The sequence below is a fragment of the Eurytemora carolleeae genome, unplaced genomic scaffold (genome assembly GCF_000591075.1).
Source record: "Eurytemora carolleeae unplaced genomic scaffold, Eaff_2.0 scaffold176, whole genome shotgun sequence".
Taxonomy (NCBI): Eukaryota; Metazoa; Arthropoda; class Copepoda; order Calanoida; family Temoridae; genus Eurytemora; species Eurytemora carolleeae.
In genome coordinates this window covers 164,837-181,530 of record NW_019396091.1, presented here as the reverse complement: position 1 = coordinate 181,530, position 16,694 = coordinate 164,837, and the positions used below count along the sequence as shown (strand labels likewise).

Genomic DNA, 16,694 nt, shown 5'->3' with positions numbered 1-16,694 from the left:
TGGAGGGGGGGGGGAGCAGATGGATGAAATAATAGTTGGTCTCTACAGTATAGTTTAAGTTAGTAGATTCACTAGTTTACTATAAATAGTTGAAAAGTTAATTTATTATTTTATAATTGCGGAATTCTATGTTTACTCAAATACTTGAACTTTATATATTCGATTACATGCCATTTAGTAAAGCAATGGGAATACTTTTTATATTTACTGTAAAATTTTTATTCAAATGGAAAGGTTAAGAAATATCGGAATATATACTGTGAAAGGAAAATTTGAATATTTTGTTTTCAAAGAGATTCAGACAATTAACTATGTACGAAAATTGAACATAAAGTTTTACGACCACGCTTTAATCTTATTCAACGTTAGGCTTTACTTGGTTTTACTTCTCAGCTGACCTATACTTTTTTTTAGATTTGGACTTTTTTTTACCATTCAACGGGTCTGTTCCTAGCTTTAGTTTAATGCAGTATTGCAAACATTTTTGCGTAAATTTTTTGTAAATAAAGTATTATAACAACTTATAGAATAACATTGGAGGGAGCTCTTGAAAACATAAACATATAGATATAAAATACTAGGCTTTTAGGACGCTTCACGCCCATCTTCTATTTCAATTATGAACATGCTCTCATTGTAACATTAAAAAACAAAGAAAGAAAAATTTCGCGGATTTTATAAAAAAATTTGGGTCCCGATAGGATTCAGATGTCTAGACGTTTATTGGACACAAACAAACAGACAGACAAGCCAAATTTATACATAGATTTATAATATATATATATATTGATATATATATATATATATATATAATAAAGTGTGGAACTAACAACTACTTTTTTCTCTACAGAGGTTTGGTCCATCACCATCACCGAATTGTTCAGTCCGTTTTCTTCCTTTTAGGGTTCCTTGTTATAGGCAAAAACTGGCTCATTTCTGTGCTTAATTTAGTAAAACATCAATAAATCAAAACCAAAAAACAAGCTTTAAAGCGTCAAATTTTTCGAGTTTTTGGCTGTCTTACCAGTCTCATCCTTTGTGGGTAACCCTATAATAATCTCATTTTCTCATATATATATATATATCCTAGGACACGCAAAACTTTTTCTAGCGATAAACAGGTTTTCATTCATTATTCAAAATCTCTTGAAAATCTTTGTACATTCACTTATTATGCAACATTAATTTTACAACATACAATATACATGAATATGTAAATATCACGTATAGATCCAGGCAACAACTTTGAAGACTGGTCCGATTTTGAAGTGTTGTGACGGCTTGGTTTCTTAATTTAACCCCACTAACTCAATTTAATTTGATAGTATTATACATGAACATTTTAAACTCTTAGACGTTTTGAGCTTTAGTTTTTAGATTTAGTTTTTAGACTTAGTTTTCAGATTTAGTTTTTAGATTTAGTTTTTATATAAAATTAGTAAAACTTCAGAGATTTTTGTTTAGTTTTTAGATTTTTGCACGAAAGCTTGCAAGCTTTGGATCACATCACACTGTGCAGTATTCATCTTTATATTAACATTAAAAATATTTGGTGATTCATTCTTTGAATTGCTGCTCTTTACTCCTTTTCTAATGAAAAAAACATCGATACTTTCTAAACATAAAAACATTCCCGTGGTTTCCCAATCAAAATTTTGAGCAAATCGATCCAGGGTTTCTAAAATTATGAGCGGATATCCAGGTCCAGGGTTTCTAAAGTTATGATCAGATATTCAAACATACAGAGATCTTTGATCAGATATCCAGGTCCAGGGTTTCTAAAGTTATGATCAGATATCCAGGTCCAGGATTTCTAAGGTTATGATCAGATATCCTGGTCCAGTGTTTCTAAAGTTATGATCAGATTTCCAGGTCCAGGAGTTCTAAAGTTATGATAAGATATCCAGGTCCAGGGTTTCTAAGGTTATGATCAGATATCCAGGTGCAGGCTTTCTAAAGTTTTGATCAGATATCCAGGTTCAGGATTTCTAAAGTTATGATCAGATATCCAGGTCCAGGGTTTCTAAAGTTATGATCAGATATCCAGGTCCAGGGTTTCTATCCCCCCCCCCTGCTTGATAAACAAATATAGCATTATGCTAGTGTTTAGCATGTCTTTCCTTAAATACAGAGGGATACATTATAATATATAGTCCTTGAATCAGGACTACAGTGGACTACAAAGGGGAATAGTCACAGGAGATTGCTCAGGACTTCAGAGAGTACTACAAAACTAAACAGAGGGATACATTATAATATATAGACCTTGAATTAGGACTACGTGGACTACATAGGGGACATGTAGTAGGTTTATAATAGAATAACAGTATTTTTGAGGTCATTTCGTTCGCTCGCGAAAAAAATAATGCGAAAATTTCGCGAAAAAATACGAAATTAAAAAAAAATGCAGCATTTTTACGAAAATTCATTAAAAAAGACAAAATATTTTTGCAAAATTTCCGCATTTCGAGAAATTTTTTTTTGCGAAATGTTAACGAAAATTTTCGCATTTTTTCGCGAAACGTTTCGTTCGCTGCTAACACTAGCTTGAACTAATTAGAGGCTGTTAAAAATAGGAAGAAGAAAAAACTTGGTTAAACATTATATTGAATTGGTGACAAACTTGCTTTAATATTCCGAAACCTATGCTGGATAGTGAACACTGAACAGGTTGGATTGACCGGGTCAGCTGATCAAACTCACGCTTATTCCTCACTAGCTGTATCAGTCTGTTCGATGACTTCACCGCGTAAAGCTCTCTAACATAAATACTCAAAAATACGATAAATATCTTTAAAACTGGCATGGCAGGCGTAAACTCAGCGAATAGGAAACTTTAGAATTCCGCTGAGAGTACAAAAACGCTTCTCTTCGGTGATACCAAAGTCAACCCATTCTAACTATTATGTATGGAACGGATTGCAGAAGACAGTTCTTTGATTAAGTTAAGATGGATATCGTTTCACTGGGTTGGATCGGATTAATATTTCTCTGGATACCTTCTCCTGTATGCGCAGGACGTTTTATTCCGGTGGCCCGGACAAATGAAACCTCAGGTATAGTAAAGAAAAGTTTTATTATAAGTTGGGAAAGGGGGCGACGCCCCCCTCCCTACCCCCCAAGAATCAGTAAACTTTCACCTACCTCCTCTCCCTATTAAAATCTAATCTTTAAAATAAATAAAACTATTAATCCTTGAAAGGACTGAAAGCGTTATTTTAAGTGACCCTCCAAGCAAAGATTGCAATGTCCGATTTACGACGGTACCCTTGAAACTTTTCATCAAACACAGAGATCTGTGTGTGTAAATATATGGAAAACAGCTTGAGTTCCTGTTAACCTGGCTCTGTACAGGGTGAACTCCACACAGCTGACCCGTTACTTGTGCCCCTTTAAATTACTAAATATTTTACCTTAAAAGCGGGTTTAAAAAATTATAAAAAAAGATCACCCCTTGAAAGTGAAAATTACTATTTTCAAAATATAAAACAGTTTGCAATCAAATTGTTTAAGTCCGACAACCTTTGTCAGTTAAAGGTCACACCATTTGACAAATAGAGGATTTATTAATATTACGCCTACACTTCCTTCAAGTTTCTCATTTTTAACATTTTCATGTTTATTTCACTTAACAGATAACTGATCACAATTTTATATTAGATGGACCAGAATCCCGTTTAGCTGTGTTGAGACGAATCAAAGATGTTCTGAAACGACGGCTGTTAAACCCGGAGAACATAAGCTCTGAAGACTCTCTTGAAGGACTAGAGGAGAGCCTGGGTAGGCTGGGGATCAAAATTCCTCAAGAATTGAAGGACAAAGAACCCCCAGATAAGGGATCTTCAGATCCTGGTTTTCCGGTAGAAATCGATCCAGGAGTAGCTCAAGTACCTCGTCACAGTCGAAATCGTGGACCCCTTCTCGAAGGACCTCCACATCTTGAAGGAGAGGATGATCAACTCCAAGATCTTCTGATGAAGATAAGACAGGATTCTAACTTAAAACACAAGAAGAAAATTATCCGAGAGCACGGTCTCCATCCTCAAGAGAGGTTGGATAAACAGTGGAAGGAGTTCAGGAGGTGGAGGAGGAAGAGGAAAAGGAGAAGAAAGCTGAGAAGAAGAGTTCTTGGAGATGTATTAAAGGAACTAGGTTTAGGCAGGAAACATGGAAATTCTGATCTAATTGAAACCTTAAATACTGAATAGATGATCATCTTACAGAGACGATCATCCAACTATAAAATTACATATGCATAGTCTTACATCACGAGAGGGGAGGGGGGGGGGGAGGATAATGCGGGCATGAGCCCCACCAACTCCTGTCCAAATTCCCTGTCCAGCCGCTGCATTACTCTGTTCGAGTCCAGCTAAAGACTGTAAAAATAAACCCTTGAAGATAGTTTACTTAAAAAATAATAAATTTCAAAAATGAAAACAGAAGATGGCGGGGCTCATTGTCGCATCACCCCCCCCCTCACAGATGGCTTTAAACTGAGTTTTTGTCATAAACTTGAATTTTATAATCCCTTTATCTTCGCAACTTGATGAAGAACCTTTTATATTTCAAACTGAACCTTTTGATCTAACAGAATTCATAGTTTGAAATATCAAAGGTTTACAATATCGGATTGAAAAGATAAAGATTCGAAAACAAGACTTTGTGGAAAGAACTCAGTTCCTTTACAAAAACAATTTACCAACTTTTTTAACCTTTGAACTTTCATTTTGCACTTGAAACCTGGCTGTTAAGGATTTGCGTCTTTGCCCAAAATTTTTGAATCCCAGCATCTTAGCAACCTTAGATCCAACAAAATTTCTAAGTTTGAGTTTGAAAAATCTAAGGTCTATGACATTGGTTTGCAAAGAATATGGATTAGCAAATCAGATTTTGTGGCAAAGGCAAAGACTTAAGTTATTTCTAAACGGAAACGTAACATTTTTCCTTACAAAATTTAGCTTTAAAAATCATTCAACATAAACTTAACTGATGCCTTTGTTTTTGCTCAGCAAGTAAAAGTTTTAATTTAAAGCAGGACTGAAACATTCTCTGAAAGTTAATGAAATGTAAACCCTCTTAAAATATAAGTTTTATCATCATGTTCCGTGTAAAATGTCAATATCTATAAATTGAGCTTGTTGATTATTATATGTGAGCTTTTGAAGCCAAATGAAACAATTGTTCGTATTTGTTATTGATTTAATTTTTAGTGAATAATTTTTAGTAAATTTAAAAGTTTCTTTTCTTATTTGTACAGAAATAACCTGCCTTAAGCAAACCTAAAATTCTAAAAGTAAAAATACTAAATTTTTTAAAAAAAACTTAAAACTTTGTTCAGTTTTTGTTCACATCAGATTGTATAAAAATACATAAATTATTCAAACAGATCTATATTTTGAATTAAAATAAATTTTATTTATCAAATTTTTAAGTCATCTTTTTCGTGAAAGAGCGACGATACTTTTTGTTCCTTTTACCTTCGTTCATTTTTATGAAAAGTGTGTTAGCTAAGTTGCTATTTTCACGCAGACATTTTATACAGTTCCATAAACTTTCAATTCGTACAGATTAAAACCTATTGAGCTTGAATTAAACGTTGCAAGTCCTGACAAATACTTTACACATGAACAGAATAGACAGTTGTCAACCATTAACATACGTCTCCGTGTAAAGTCGTCTTTAACTTGGGTCCCCCTCTTGGAGACACCGAACCAAACAATTTTAACCCCTCTTTTCTTTGTTCTCCTTGACGGAGTCGTAAACAACCTCGCGTATTGTGATTCCCCCTCTTGGAGACACCGAACCAAACAATTTTAACCCCTCTTTTCTTTGTTCTCCTTGACGGAGTCGTAAACAACCTCGCGTATTGTGATTCCATTTTCAAAAGTTAAAAAAAGAATATTTTCATATAAAGAATTAGTGACTTTCGTTAATAATTAATTGTCATTTTATTTCAGAAGTTTAAAACGTCTATTAGTACTGTTCAACCATTGATAACCCCTTTATCATCCGCTATTAGATCGTAAGGATTTTTTCATTATAAACATTCATTATAATATTTTAAACATTTTCATATATGTATTTTTTTTCAGGAAATAAAGAGAATTCTTTGTTATCGATTTTTAGGGACGGGGGTTCATTCTATTGTGCGCCTTCTGTTGAAATCGGGAAATATTGTTGGGAAATATATATCCTTCAACGACTGATTCCAGTGGGCTTATTATTATCTCATCTTGAGAATCTTGGTTTCTATCCGTCAACAACGGTGTTTATATTTAATTCTTTTACAGAATATATAGTGTTTACTCACGATAAATATTATGCAGAATAGACAGTGTTCATTCATAATTTATATAATACATGAGAATAGTCAGTGTTTTCTCACGATAAATATAATACAGACTAGACAGCGTTTACTCATAATTAATATAATACATGAGAATAGACAGTGTTTACTCACGATAAATATAATACAGAATAGACAGTGTTTGTTCATAATTAATATAATACATGAAAATAGACAGTGTTTACTCACGATAAATATAATACAGACTAGACAGTGTTTACTCATAATTAATATAATACATGAGATTAGACAGTGTTTACTCACAATAAATATTATACAGACTAGACAGTGTTTCCTCATAATTAATTTAATACATGAGATTAGACAGTGTTTACTCACAATTAATATTATACAAAATAGACAGTGTTTACTCACAATAAATATTATGCAGAATAGACAGTGTTTCCTCATAACCAATCAGTCTTTACTCAGTGTCCCAGATAAAACTATTTTTAAAGAATCGGGCCACGTTAGGGCATAAATGAAATATCAAATTTTTGTAAATCGAAAAAAAAAGTTTCGATTGAATTAAAGATTTCAAGTTTAATGTCTTTAAAAATGTTGACCTTTATTTCGTGCATTTTCAGATATTCCTGGTGTAGAATGTCGCAAATAATTCCAAGTTTATAGAACTTCAATCTTTTTTGTTAACTTATAATGAAAACCATAGAATTTTTCCGGGTGGTTCCATGGGGAAAATTATAGGCAGAGGTATGCCGAAAATTTTGCTTTTTAGGTTAGCTATTTCGGAGGCAGAAGAGATTTAAGTTTTACCTAAATAAAGTTTGACATCATTCTCATGGGTTTGAAGATTCCAACATGATATAATCATTGCAATACTTTTGTCCATCCATAATTTATGCCCAAACGTCGCCATATTTTTAAAAAATAGTTTTATCTTCAAGAATTGGAAACTTTTAACACAAAATAATCGAAGGACGAGGATTCCGAGGTGGCTCGGACGAGAACTTGTTGTGGCTGGCCTTGCTTAAGGTTAGGCCCAATGAAAATAAAACCGACCTTGGTTGGTTTTAGTAGAGAATAAGGCTCGATGTTGAGTCTTGTTCTCATAAAAACCCGGAATGCGCCAATTCCTACCATGAATATCCGCCAAATAGAATATTAAACCGATTTTTTTAACTAAACTCGGTGGAAAATAAAATGCAGCTTGAATACGAAACCGCAAGCCGTAAATAAGGCCTAACGACAGCTTAGACCTGAGCTGTATTTTCCCCGAGGTTTTTAAATCACGGGCTCACGGGCTCAGTTTAACCCAGTGAGAAACATATGAATCGAATCGAATTATTAGGCTTCCCTACTCCCACTCCCCAAACCGACTTTACTAAATTTGTTTAATTAAGTTCTTCCATTCAAAGGTTCACATTAAAAAATACTGCAATAATCTTACAAAGATTAATTTAGTTTAGTAAAACGATTTATTTGGATCAATAATATACGTTATACAATACATACAACATGTGTATTTATAATAAATTTATCACTCATATTTTATTCATTAAAATTCTTCAAAACTAATTTTTTCTTCAAGCAAAATCTGCCCAACTATTGTATTGATAACGTAGTGAGGAGGTGAACAAATTGTGTCATTCAAAAAGAATTTGTCCAGGTGATGATACAAATAACAACTTCTGAACAGACGATCAAAACGTGATAACTTTTTAAGTTTTTGAAATTGTCTTGAATAGCGTTCGACTTTATTTAACATGACGACATTTAATTTCGACTATAAACTATGTACAATTTAGTCGTCATTCGTGTAAATAAATCTCCGATTATGTTAACAAAATTTTAGAGCTGATCTCGAATCATGTACCATCCCCGAATTACGAAAACTGTACAGTACAATGTAAGTGTACACAGCAGCAATATTAACACAATAATACATTATGAAACTGATTGTTTCATTTCATTTTGATAATTATTTAAAAAATTTGTTCATATATTTTTTTAGATGTAATTAAACAGAAGAAAGTTGGGAGGAAGAGGGTTAGTCAGAAGGAGAGAGAAAATAGAATATTGTATTAAAGGAACTGTAAGGGTAATTCTCAGTGAGCCTCTATGTAAAGATGAAAATGTCCGATTCACAACTAAACCCTTAAAATCTTTATCTACTCAAAAATACCGTCAATACCGTCGTTTTTCTGACTTAAAAAGTGCGCAAGAAGTGCGCAAGTCGCAAGCCATACAAATAAAAATCAACAGTTACAAGAAATAAAACATAAATGAAATCAGATATATTTTTAAGGGCACCGTTGTAAATCTGGCATTGCAATCTTTGTATGGAGGCTCACTTGAAATCACGCTTACAGTCCCTTTAAGAAAAAGGAGACGGTATGCTCAAGGGGAAAAATACAGAGGTTAAATATTTTTCAGGATTTTCTTCAACGGGGAAACGGTTTGGAGAAAGGGCTAGGGGATTTATGAAGGGGGTATGGGGGTAGAATGTAACTAACAGCTATATGGATAAATAACAGTAAAATACTTTTCTCCAATTCTCAAATACATATTTACGAACATACTGTGTAGTGTAGGATTTGGTACATGCTACATGTGAGAACCATTAAGTGTGAAATTAATGTAGTTTTTGTTCTTCTATTCACTTAAATGTCTTCAAGAATTAAATAATTTGAAATTGTAGCAACTCTTGTATTGTGGATATCGAGATCAATGCTTGATCTCGATCTTTTGCTTATCTAAAGATTAATTTTATCCCGTAAAGAGTGTTGGCTTTGGAAAACAAACAGCCAAGGAATTTTGCTCTCCACCAATGAGAGAACAGAGAAATTGCGGATATAAAAAATCAAGAGATTAAACAGATTCTTTGTAAAATTCAGAAGTGCCCCACTGTGGATATGTAAGTATTATGGGTATCCAACACTGAAGTTCTCAAGTCAGAGCTGAAAACTTTAGAATGGAATATCCTTAATTCCGATCGGTTAATTAATCTGGAGATCAATAAAAAGAGGAGAACAAGCATTATTTAATCTCGAGATTAAGAAAAAGAGTGGATCAAGTATAATCCCGATAACTTCCGTGTATGGAGTGAGTGGAGATGATAATTGTGTACTTTCATGACTTTAGAGGAAGAGGTCGTCGTCAAATATTTGATGTGCTACTCATGGTCAAGCTAGACCATTTTTTTTGCTATATAATTCTGTTTGTTAGGCATAATAATAAATAATTTGGAATTTAAATGGCCTGGAAATTATTTTATTTAATGGCATTACATAGCTTTTAAATAGCAAAGTTGTCTAATCCGTCCCATAAAATAAGCACATCAAATACTTTTAATTAAGCTATACTATAACCTCCTCCCCTGTCTAGAGATTAGATAAAGCATTCAGCACATTGAGATTGTTACATTTATCCCTAGGTTTCCATTATCAGCAAACAGCTGAGCTATACTTGTATCGAACACGAGGCAATCAGAATTCAAGATGGCGGAGGAAACACCTTCGTGAATAGACCGCGGCGTGGCTTCCCAGGTTAATCGGCGCCGATGCCCGTTCAACTCCAACCTGAAAATAAATTAGATTCAATATTCTTCCGTAGTCTTATTAGATTTCACATCCATGTGCATGATCTAAGAATAATGAGACCACCCGTGTATCAGTTGAAGAACACATTTCCGTTTACTGTTTAGCACTGATTTCAAAATTCATTTCTAATTGTAGGATGAGATAGATAGATAGATAGATGTTACCGCTGTTGTAATTTCTATTGGTTCTGAATCGTCACCAAGCACCCGACTAAACCCTGATTAGATCAGACGGTAACGGAAAGATGAAAGGTGTTACGCGACGTTTTCGTCAAGTTCTGTTTCCCACACCCCAGAATACCATGAAGTAAAGCTGTGAAGTCCCTACGGACGGAGTTTAGTTCAGTTTGTTCCACAGCAACAGAACGGGTTATAAATTGTGAAGAGTCTTAGAAACCATACTGTCCGTACACTTTTTTTTCTTGTCAGTTAAACTTTGATATTTGATGTGATACCTGTGTTGTGACTTTGCCTAAGGCATATTAAGGTATTCCTTAACGATCTGCGTATTTTCTATGGTTTAAACTGAAGATTGATCTTGTTTATAAATATCGAGAAGCTTATAGTTAAGTAAAATAACGAACATTTGATATTTCTTATATTTTATGATTAAATGTGTTTTTATATGCAAAATATTTTTGTTTGATATACTCTGTTGAAAGTTTAACTTGTAATTATATTCCTTGTATTAAATAGAGTAATTGCAGTCAATGTGTTCAGATTGAACCGTGTACCATATATCCAGTTTACTCGAGATGAAGATCTCAGATGATAGATTAGAGTTGAGAGTTTATGAGGCTTATAGGATCAACTTATGGAGAGTATGACAAGATGTGATACCACAAGGAGTATCTAGATATTTTAAGCCAGTAGTTTGGTCGCTTAACAATCAATGGATATCAATGATTAACAAGTGATTTTATAATTTCTTTAAATATTATTAGAAAGCCACCTTTAACAATTTATGCCAAAGTAATGGTCATGAAATGAAGAAAATCAGTAAAAAATGTCTCCCCATGATGTTAGACATGCTTCTGCGATGCGCAATTTATTTTTCTAGTTAAAAATTGATAAATATGTGAATAATGTTTTGATTTTTTATGTCAATATTTTCTCTTTCCGGAACGCGCGCCTCGAAAAACACCCCACCCCACCCTCGCGGGTAATTATTGAAAATATTTTCCCTTTTTTTATATATCTCTCATCTCACTGTACACTGACGTTTACTCAATCTTGAAGCCTACTTAACTTTTAACTTTTTTTCCTGCAAAGAATCCTAGAAAAAAATTTTAATCCCCAAAAAGTCTAGGGTCTATTCAACTAAACCTGATCTTGAGTCTTGAAGTCAATTTACATAACTTAAATATGCGCTCTCCCGGATTACGAAGAGAAATACAAACACAACCGATTACTTTTTTGTTCATATCATTACAAGAATAATAAATCTACCTGTACGCAAAATTTTCCGCCTGTTTCCTAGTTCCTATAAGCTGTACGATGGCAAAAAATTGTTGATGCCCATCAAACTTCTCCTGTTTCTCTAGAACCAGCATGAAGTGATGACCAAAACAAGATTGCATCATCACCCAATCAACAGCACCTGGTTAAATTATCATTACTTAAATCAAAGAATTTAATAATTTAAAAGAAAATATCAATTTGTTTCAAAAGATTGTTTCTGAAACTTTTGCATTTTATAGTTTTAAACATTATGTTATCAAAAAAATCTTCTTTGATAACATAACATTCAAAACAGTTCTATAACTTGATTTTGCTTCCATTGTAGCCGCAAAATCTTGGCATTCTGGATCTGGATCCGCAAAAATTGAAGAATACACAGATCCAAGGAGAAAAGTATCAAACAAAACCTCTCTCTCAAAACACAGATTTAACCGTTAACTAATAAGAGATTATCAAAAATGTCCTCATCTCAGCTCTGGCTGTCCGTCAAGTTTCAGCAAAAAATGCGAAAACGGAAAAAAAATTCAGTTGGCATAATTCTGTAAATCTTGAAAAAAATTTCATGACATAACCCGGATCCATTTTTTCAGAGTGGATCCAGGATCCGTAAAAGCATGAAAATAAATGTAAACTAAGTACTGATTTGAAAGAAAACAAATTGAAAATATAACTTCATTAAAGCTGGTTTCAATCAGAAATGTTTTTGTGTGTGTTGAGTATCTTGTTCATAACTTTCGTCGTCCGAAGGTTTAAATGTTCTTCATTCGGATAACCCGTAGTCGGAATCCCGCAGAGATGGCTAAAATTGAGGCACTTATCCCTCAAAATCAAAAGTTGCCTCAGTGGATATAAAGATCAAACGTTTTATATTGACAGGGGTGTATATTTTCTTGAAAAATCATTGATTTTATTTACAAAACTCTAGCGAAAAACAGGATAGAGAAATCAAACTTTAAGTAAGAATATACATTATGCAGTATACACCCTGACATTTTATATCTCACACAAAATATAGGCCTGACAGCTGTTTTTCACTGACCTGGTAGATTAATATCTGTAGCTAAGAACACTATATCTTCTCCTTGTAACGTTGTAATTGACTTGTGCACCTGAAATTCAAGATTATAAACGTAAAATGTAAGCATTTTATTAAATAAACGAAAAAATGAAAAAATCCTACTCCTCTTCCCCGCAATAAGTGAATGTATATTAGACTTAAAATCGCTAAATTGAAAAAACGAAAATTTGTAAAAACATCGCAAGTTAATCACCCCCCCCCTACCCCTCAAGTTTAGACCCCTGCCGCAAAAAAAAACGATATTTCCTTGTATTGTACTTATAAAGAACGATGCTTGATATTCCCTTTTTGTTTTTCTGAGGATTGATAGATCTTAATTTTAATATCTAGGAGAGTTTAAAAAATTCAACTAATCAGAGTGTTGTTTGCATATATCGAACAGCCAATCCGAAGCCTATAATTTTTCGCAATATTACTGAGAACCTAGCAGGGATATCAAAAAAGAAGATTGAGCAGAAAATCAAAAGTGTCAACAGCGGATATCGGAAGGAAAGCGATCAGGATTGTTAGTATCAAACACAAGAGTTTCCAGCTCAGGTTGGACAAGTTACCTGCATGAGATGTGACATAACTTGTTCTAAGCTTCCCTGCCATTTACAACTAGCTCCAGGGCAGGGACAGGAGTAGGGGCGGAACTCACAGGTTTCCTCGTGCTCAATCTAATCAAACAAAATTTAAACAACTATTATTTCAGCAATTGCCGCAGGGGTGTTTTTTTATAGAATCATTCCCTCATTTTTGATATTATCCCCCCCCCTCCCCGGGGCGCATTTCATCGCCAAATTTGGTAAATGAATGCGTTTCAGGAGAATAAACATTTTTTTAAACCGTATGAAAAAAAGATTTAAAAAAAACTTGCCTTTAAAGTCATATTTTTCAATTTCAATGTTCCCACTTAAGTTATGCATTGAGAACGACAAAACATTCCTACCAAAATTTCACTCCCCGCCTTGTCAATGGATTTACCTTTTCCGTGTGAAGAAGAGTTATAACACAGCCACCACTAGAATATTTACACGGGAATAAGACAGTTGAAGCAACCTTTTCCATCGCCAAATTGCGTATATTTGCTCCCAGTTGACCCCGACATGTTGGGCAGCAGGTCAACTTAGGTCGGCAGTTTGAACACACGAGATGACCCGCCTGACATTGTAGGATCGGCGGTAGAACGTAGTCGAAGCAGACCGGGCACTCAAACAAGCTGGCGAGATCACTGCCGGAGTTAGGGGAGGTGGCGAGCCCGGCGATACCACCGGTACTTGTGTTCATTGCGTTGCTCACTACACGAATAATGATCATGTCGAAACAAATTTAAACTTTTTTTTTAATTTCTGTTAACATAGGTTGAAACAGGGGTTTAACAAAACAGCCTCTGTAGTCATGCTAGATCTACGTATGGAAGATAGAAGAGCCCGTTAGGTTGTATTAAAAAGAAAGATTTTTTAATATGCCGGGAAACAATAACAAAGTCTGTTAACAAAATTCAGAATTTTCCTGTGCAGGGCAGGAAGGTCAAAATGGTGAAATAAATGTTTACTAACTGTTTTTTGTATACAATAAACCGTTATACTAATTAACATTTAATTATAAACAACCCCCTTCGCCACTTCTCGGTTCTTGCAGTACAGTGTTAATTCTGTGTACAACTTCAATGTAAACAAAGATATGGTAGAAATGAATTGAAGTATACTTATTTGTGTCATTGTGAACTTTTGCAGTACCACTTGTGAACTTCCAAGAAAACGTACTGCATGCGAAGCATTAGATTATGTTGTTACTGCTCACTGTACTGCAATACCAAATCATAATACTCCACTTCATTGTACGAATCAGGGAGAACATATTTCATTTCTAACATTAACAACACTTTATATTTATTTATTTTTATCCATTCCGTGTGTTATGAGTTTCTGAGAGAATATCAATATTTTAGCTATTTGATGTTTGATTTTATATCTTGATTTTATTTCTATTTTTTAGAAAACTATTTAATCAGTTAAAGGAGTTCCTTTCAACTCCTATTAAATGCAGTACACTTTGTAAACAAATCAGTGGAATATACCTTAGCCTACTCAAGAAATGTATCAGGAACTTATGTAGCTTTGTTTCAAATAAAGCGTACTGCAGTTTGTGTGAGAAATGTAAACAAACAAGAAGCTACCCAGACTGAGCATTGTTTATGTTTATTTCAGAAACTGCAGTACACAACTGCAGTACACTTTGTAAGTAAACAAAGCTCTAGGAGTTACAGTTATATTCCTTGCAGCAATCGTATCCACTGTAGTACGAATCAGGAATCAAACAAATTTTGCTAGCGCAAAAAAGTTAGGTTAGCAGATAAAACATAAATTGCAACTACGTTTGAAAATAGATTCTTTTTTTCCTAATAACAGTTTTTGTCCATGTTAGCCATTTATTCAAGATAAAAAGTCATACTACTTTTGCAAAATTATTCCAGCTTATATTGATTAAATTGTGATCATTGGAGAGCTCTGCGAAAAGCAGCTCATAACTATCATATAATAGATAAGTAAGAATTCTAGTTGGAGATATTTTCTCTCCTCAAATTGTCGTAAATTATCTATATAAGAAAACAAGCCATTCGTATATATATGTTGCCTGTAGCCGGCCAAACGGCTTCACCGATTGGGCTGAATTTTTTTGTGGACACTCATGGGTGGCCGGGAGGTATTTTTGGCTTTAAAAAATGGAATTTTTATTCTTCTAAAATTCTTTTAATTTTGTTTTTGTTTCCACGGGCAATACCGGGCCCTTCAGCTAGTATTATTGATTTAAAATACTGAATAACGTTGTTTAAAAGAAGTAGATATAACATACATTAGTAGAAGACAGTTAAACCCTTCAAGTTTGGTTAAATCCCAAAAAACAACTAAAGAAAATTGAATTAAAATTCAGTGATGGTGATGGACCAAACCTCTGTAGAGTAAAAAAGTAGATGTTAGTTCCACATTTATTGAAAATATATTTCGGTCTGGGTGACCATGACCATTTATTTTTCAGCAAATTTATTATTATTTATTTTTTTGTTATTTAGGGTTAGGTTAGGTTAAGATACTTTCTGGGCCGAGCGCTGCGGCTAGGATGGGCTAGGGGGCCGAGCGCTGCGGCCACGGGTTAGGTTAGTTAAGACACTTTCTGGGCCGAGCGCTGCGGCTAGGATGGGCTAGGGGGCCGAGCGCTGCGGCCACGGGTTAGGTTAAGTTAAGAAACACCCATGTACAAAATTGATAGGAGGGGGGGGGGGTCCAAAAATCGTATACTAGGAAATTACCGACCCTCGTCAGTTCTTGAGATTGTTTCTTCACAAAGATTAAATGTTTAACAAAATGTTACGAATGATCATGATTCCTGGACAGGGTATTGGAGGAACTCTGTTGGTTTGACTGGAGTTAGAAGGTAGACTACCATGTCCACCTTTCCCACCAACGCCAGACATTTCATCTAACTCACACAGAGGGACAGACAAGCATACACAAGTTCATAATTCACTCATCTACCTAATCTGAAATAAACAACATTGATAAAAATGGGTCCATCTGGTAAATTCAGGAGTTAAATATCAAGAGAAGATATTTTAAAATATGTTGACTGTAAAAGTGCATTTAAGTTATTTACGTCAACAACATTTTTTCATGTTTCCTCATAATTTAAATAAAAAATGGTACAAGTTTCTATGTAAAAATCATGGGCGGTATAAAAATACAACATCGTCCAAATCGTCAGTAAATATTTGATTGAAACAATTTATGTCTACAATAAGTATTTCTTGAAAATCGTTCTCTAGGAAAGACCCTGATAGCCTAATTTATGGAGGTTTATCATCTACATTTTTATATTATATTTATAACATTATTCATTTAACAGTTTAAACAAAAATCAATTCGTTCCAAAATCACCATAATTATTCAACGAAGTGGAGAGTAAATTGTTAGAAAAGTTTAAGATACTCCAAAGAAAACTGAAGCAAGGTTTGATTTCTAAATTAACTGTCTCGATCCATTTTTCTTAATATTTGGTTTGGTTGGAAAATTAATGAATTTAATCAACTGCCGCGGTTAATTCACAAGAATTTAAACAACAAAATAATTTATAAAAATAAGATCGCAATTTATTTGATTATTCTCCGAAAACTATGAAAAAGGCTTATCAACTTTACAATATATCCTTCAGATCAATATTTTTATTCTGTAACATTCGGAAAATAAATAAAAAATTAATATTTTTCTTGT

The 16,694-nt window shown here is 33.8% G+C and overlaps 2 protein-coding genes across 13 annotated transcripts; one reads left to right on the top strand and one right to left on the bottom strand.

Annotated features, from left to right (window-relative positions):
* Window positions 1-2,662: 2,662 nt before the first annotated feature.
* On the top strand, window positions 2,663-4,533 carry LOC111718418 (uncharacterized). The gene is made up of 2 exons (XM_023493997.1): window positions 2,663-3,056; window positions 3,661-4,533. The coding sequence occupies exons 1-2, from the start codon at window positions 2,951-2,953 to the stop codon at window positions 4,206-4,208; spliced, it is 654 nt and encodes a 217-aa protein (XP_023349765.1). The 5' UTR covers window positions 2,663-2,950; the 3' UTR covers window positions 4,209-4,533.
* A 3,230-nt stretch (window positions 4,534-7,763) lies between these two features.
* LOC111718434 (E3 ubiquitin-protein ligase SIAH1) lies at window positions 7,764-16,380 on the bottom strand. Of its 12 annotated transcripts, none has more exons than XR_002769043.1 (8): window positions 16,362-16,380; window positions 15,814-15,967; window positions 13,411-13,724; window positions 12,996-13,103; window positions 12,406-12,475; window positions 11,355-11,505; window positions 8,659-9,885; window positions 7,764-8,421 (listed from the first exon to the last, which is right to left on the bottom strand). XR_002769043.1 is itself a non-coding variant. In XM_023494020.1 (8 exons), the coding sequence occupies exons 2-7, from the start codon at window positions 15,899-15,901 to the stop codon at window positions 9,708-9,710; spliced, it is 909 nt and encodes a 302-aa protein (XP_023349788.1). In that variant the 5' UTR covers window positions 15,902-15,967; window positions 16,362-16,380; the 3' UTR covers window positions 7,764-9,464; window positions 9,676-9,707. The 12 variants fall into 12 exon arrangements, 7 of the variants coding, with proteins under 7 accessions (XP_023349788.1, XP_023349787.1, XP_023349789.1 ...); XR_002769042.1 differs by having other exon boundaries at window positions 7,764-8,397; XR_002769044.1 differs by having other exon boundaries at window positions 7,764-8,397; window positions 8,675-9,885.
* Between the last annotated feature and the right edge of the window lie 314 nt (window positions 16,381-16,694).

Excerpts from the sequence above, each read along its gene's own strand:
- LOC111718418 (XM_023493997.1), top strand. The coding sequence starts at position 2,951 with ATGGATATCGTTTCACTGGGTTGGATCGGATTAATATTTCTCTGGATA. Across the intron at positions 3,057-3,660 it reads CCGGACAAATGAAACCTCAG|ATGGACCAGAATCCCGTTTA; the intron begins GTATAGTAAAGA and ends ATTTTATATTAG.
- LOC111718434 (XM_023494016.1), bottom strand. The coding sequence starts at position 15,901 with ATGTCTGGCGTTGGTGGGAAAGGTGGACATGGTAGTCTACCTTCTAAC. Across the intron at positions 13,725-15,813 it reads TCCTCCAATACCCTGTCCAG|TGAGCAACGCAATGAACACA; the intron begins GAATCATGATCA and ends TTATTCGTGTAG. Across the intron at positions 8,200-9,736 it reads TGCTGATAATGGAAACCTAG|TTTTCGTAATTCGGGGATGG; the intron begins GGATAAATGTAA and ends TGTACTGTACAG.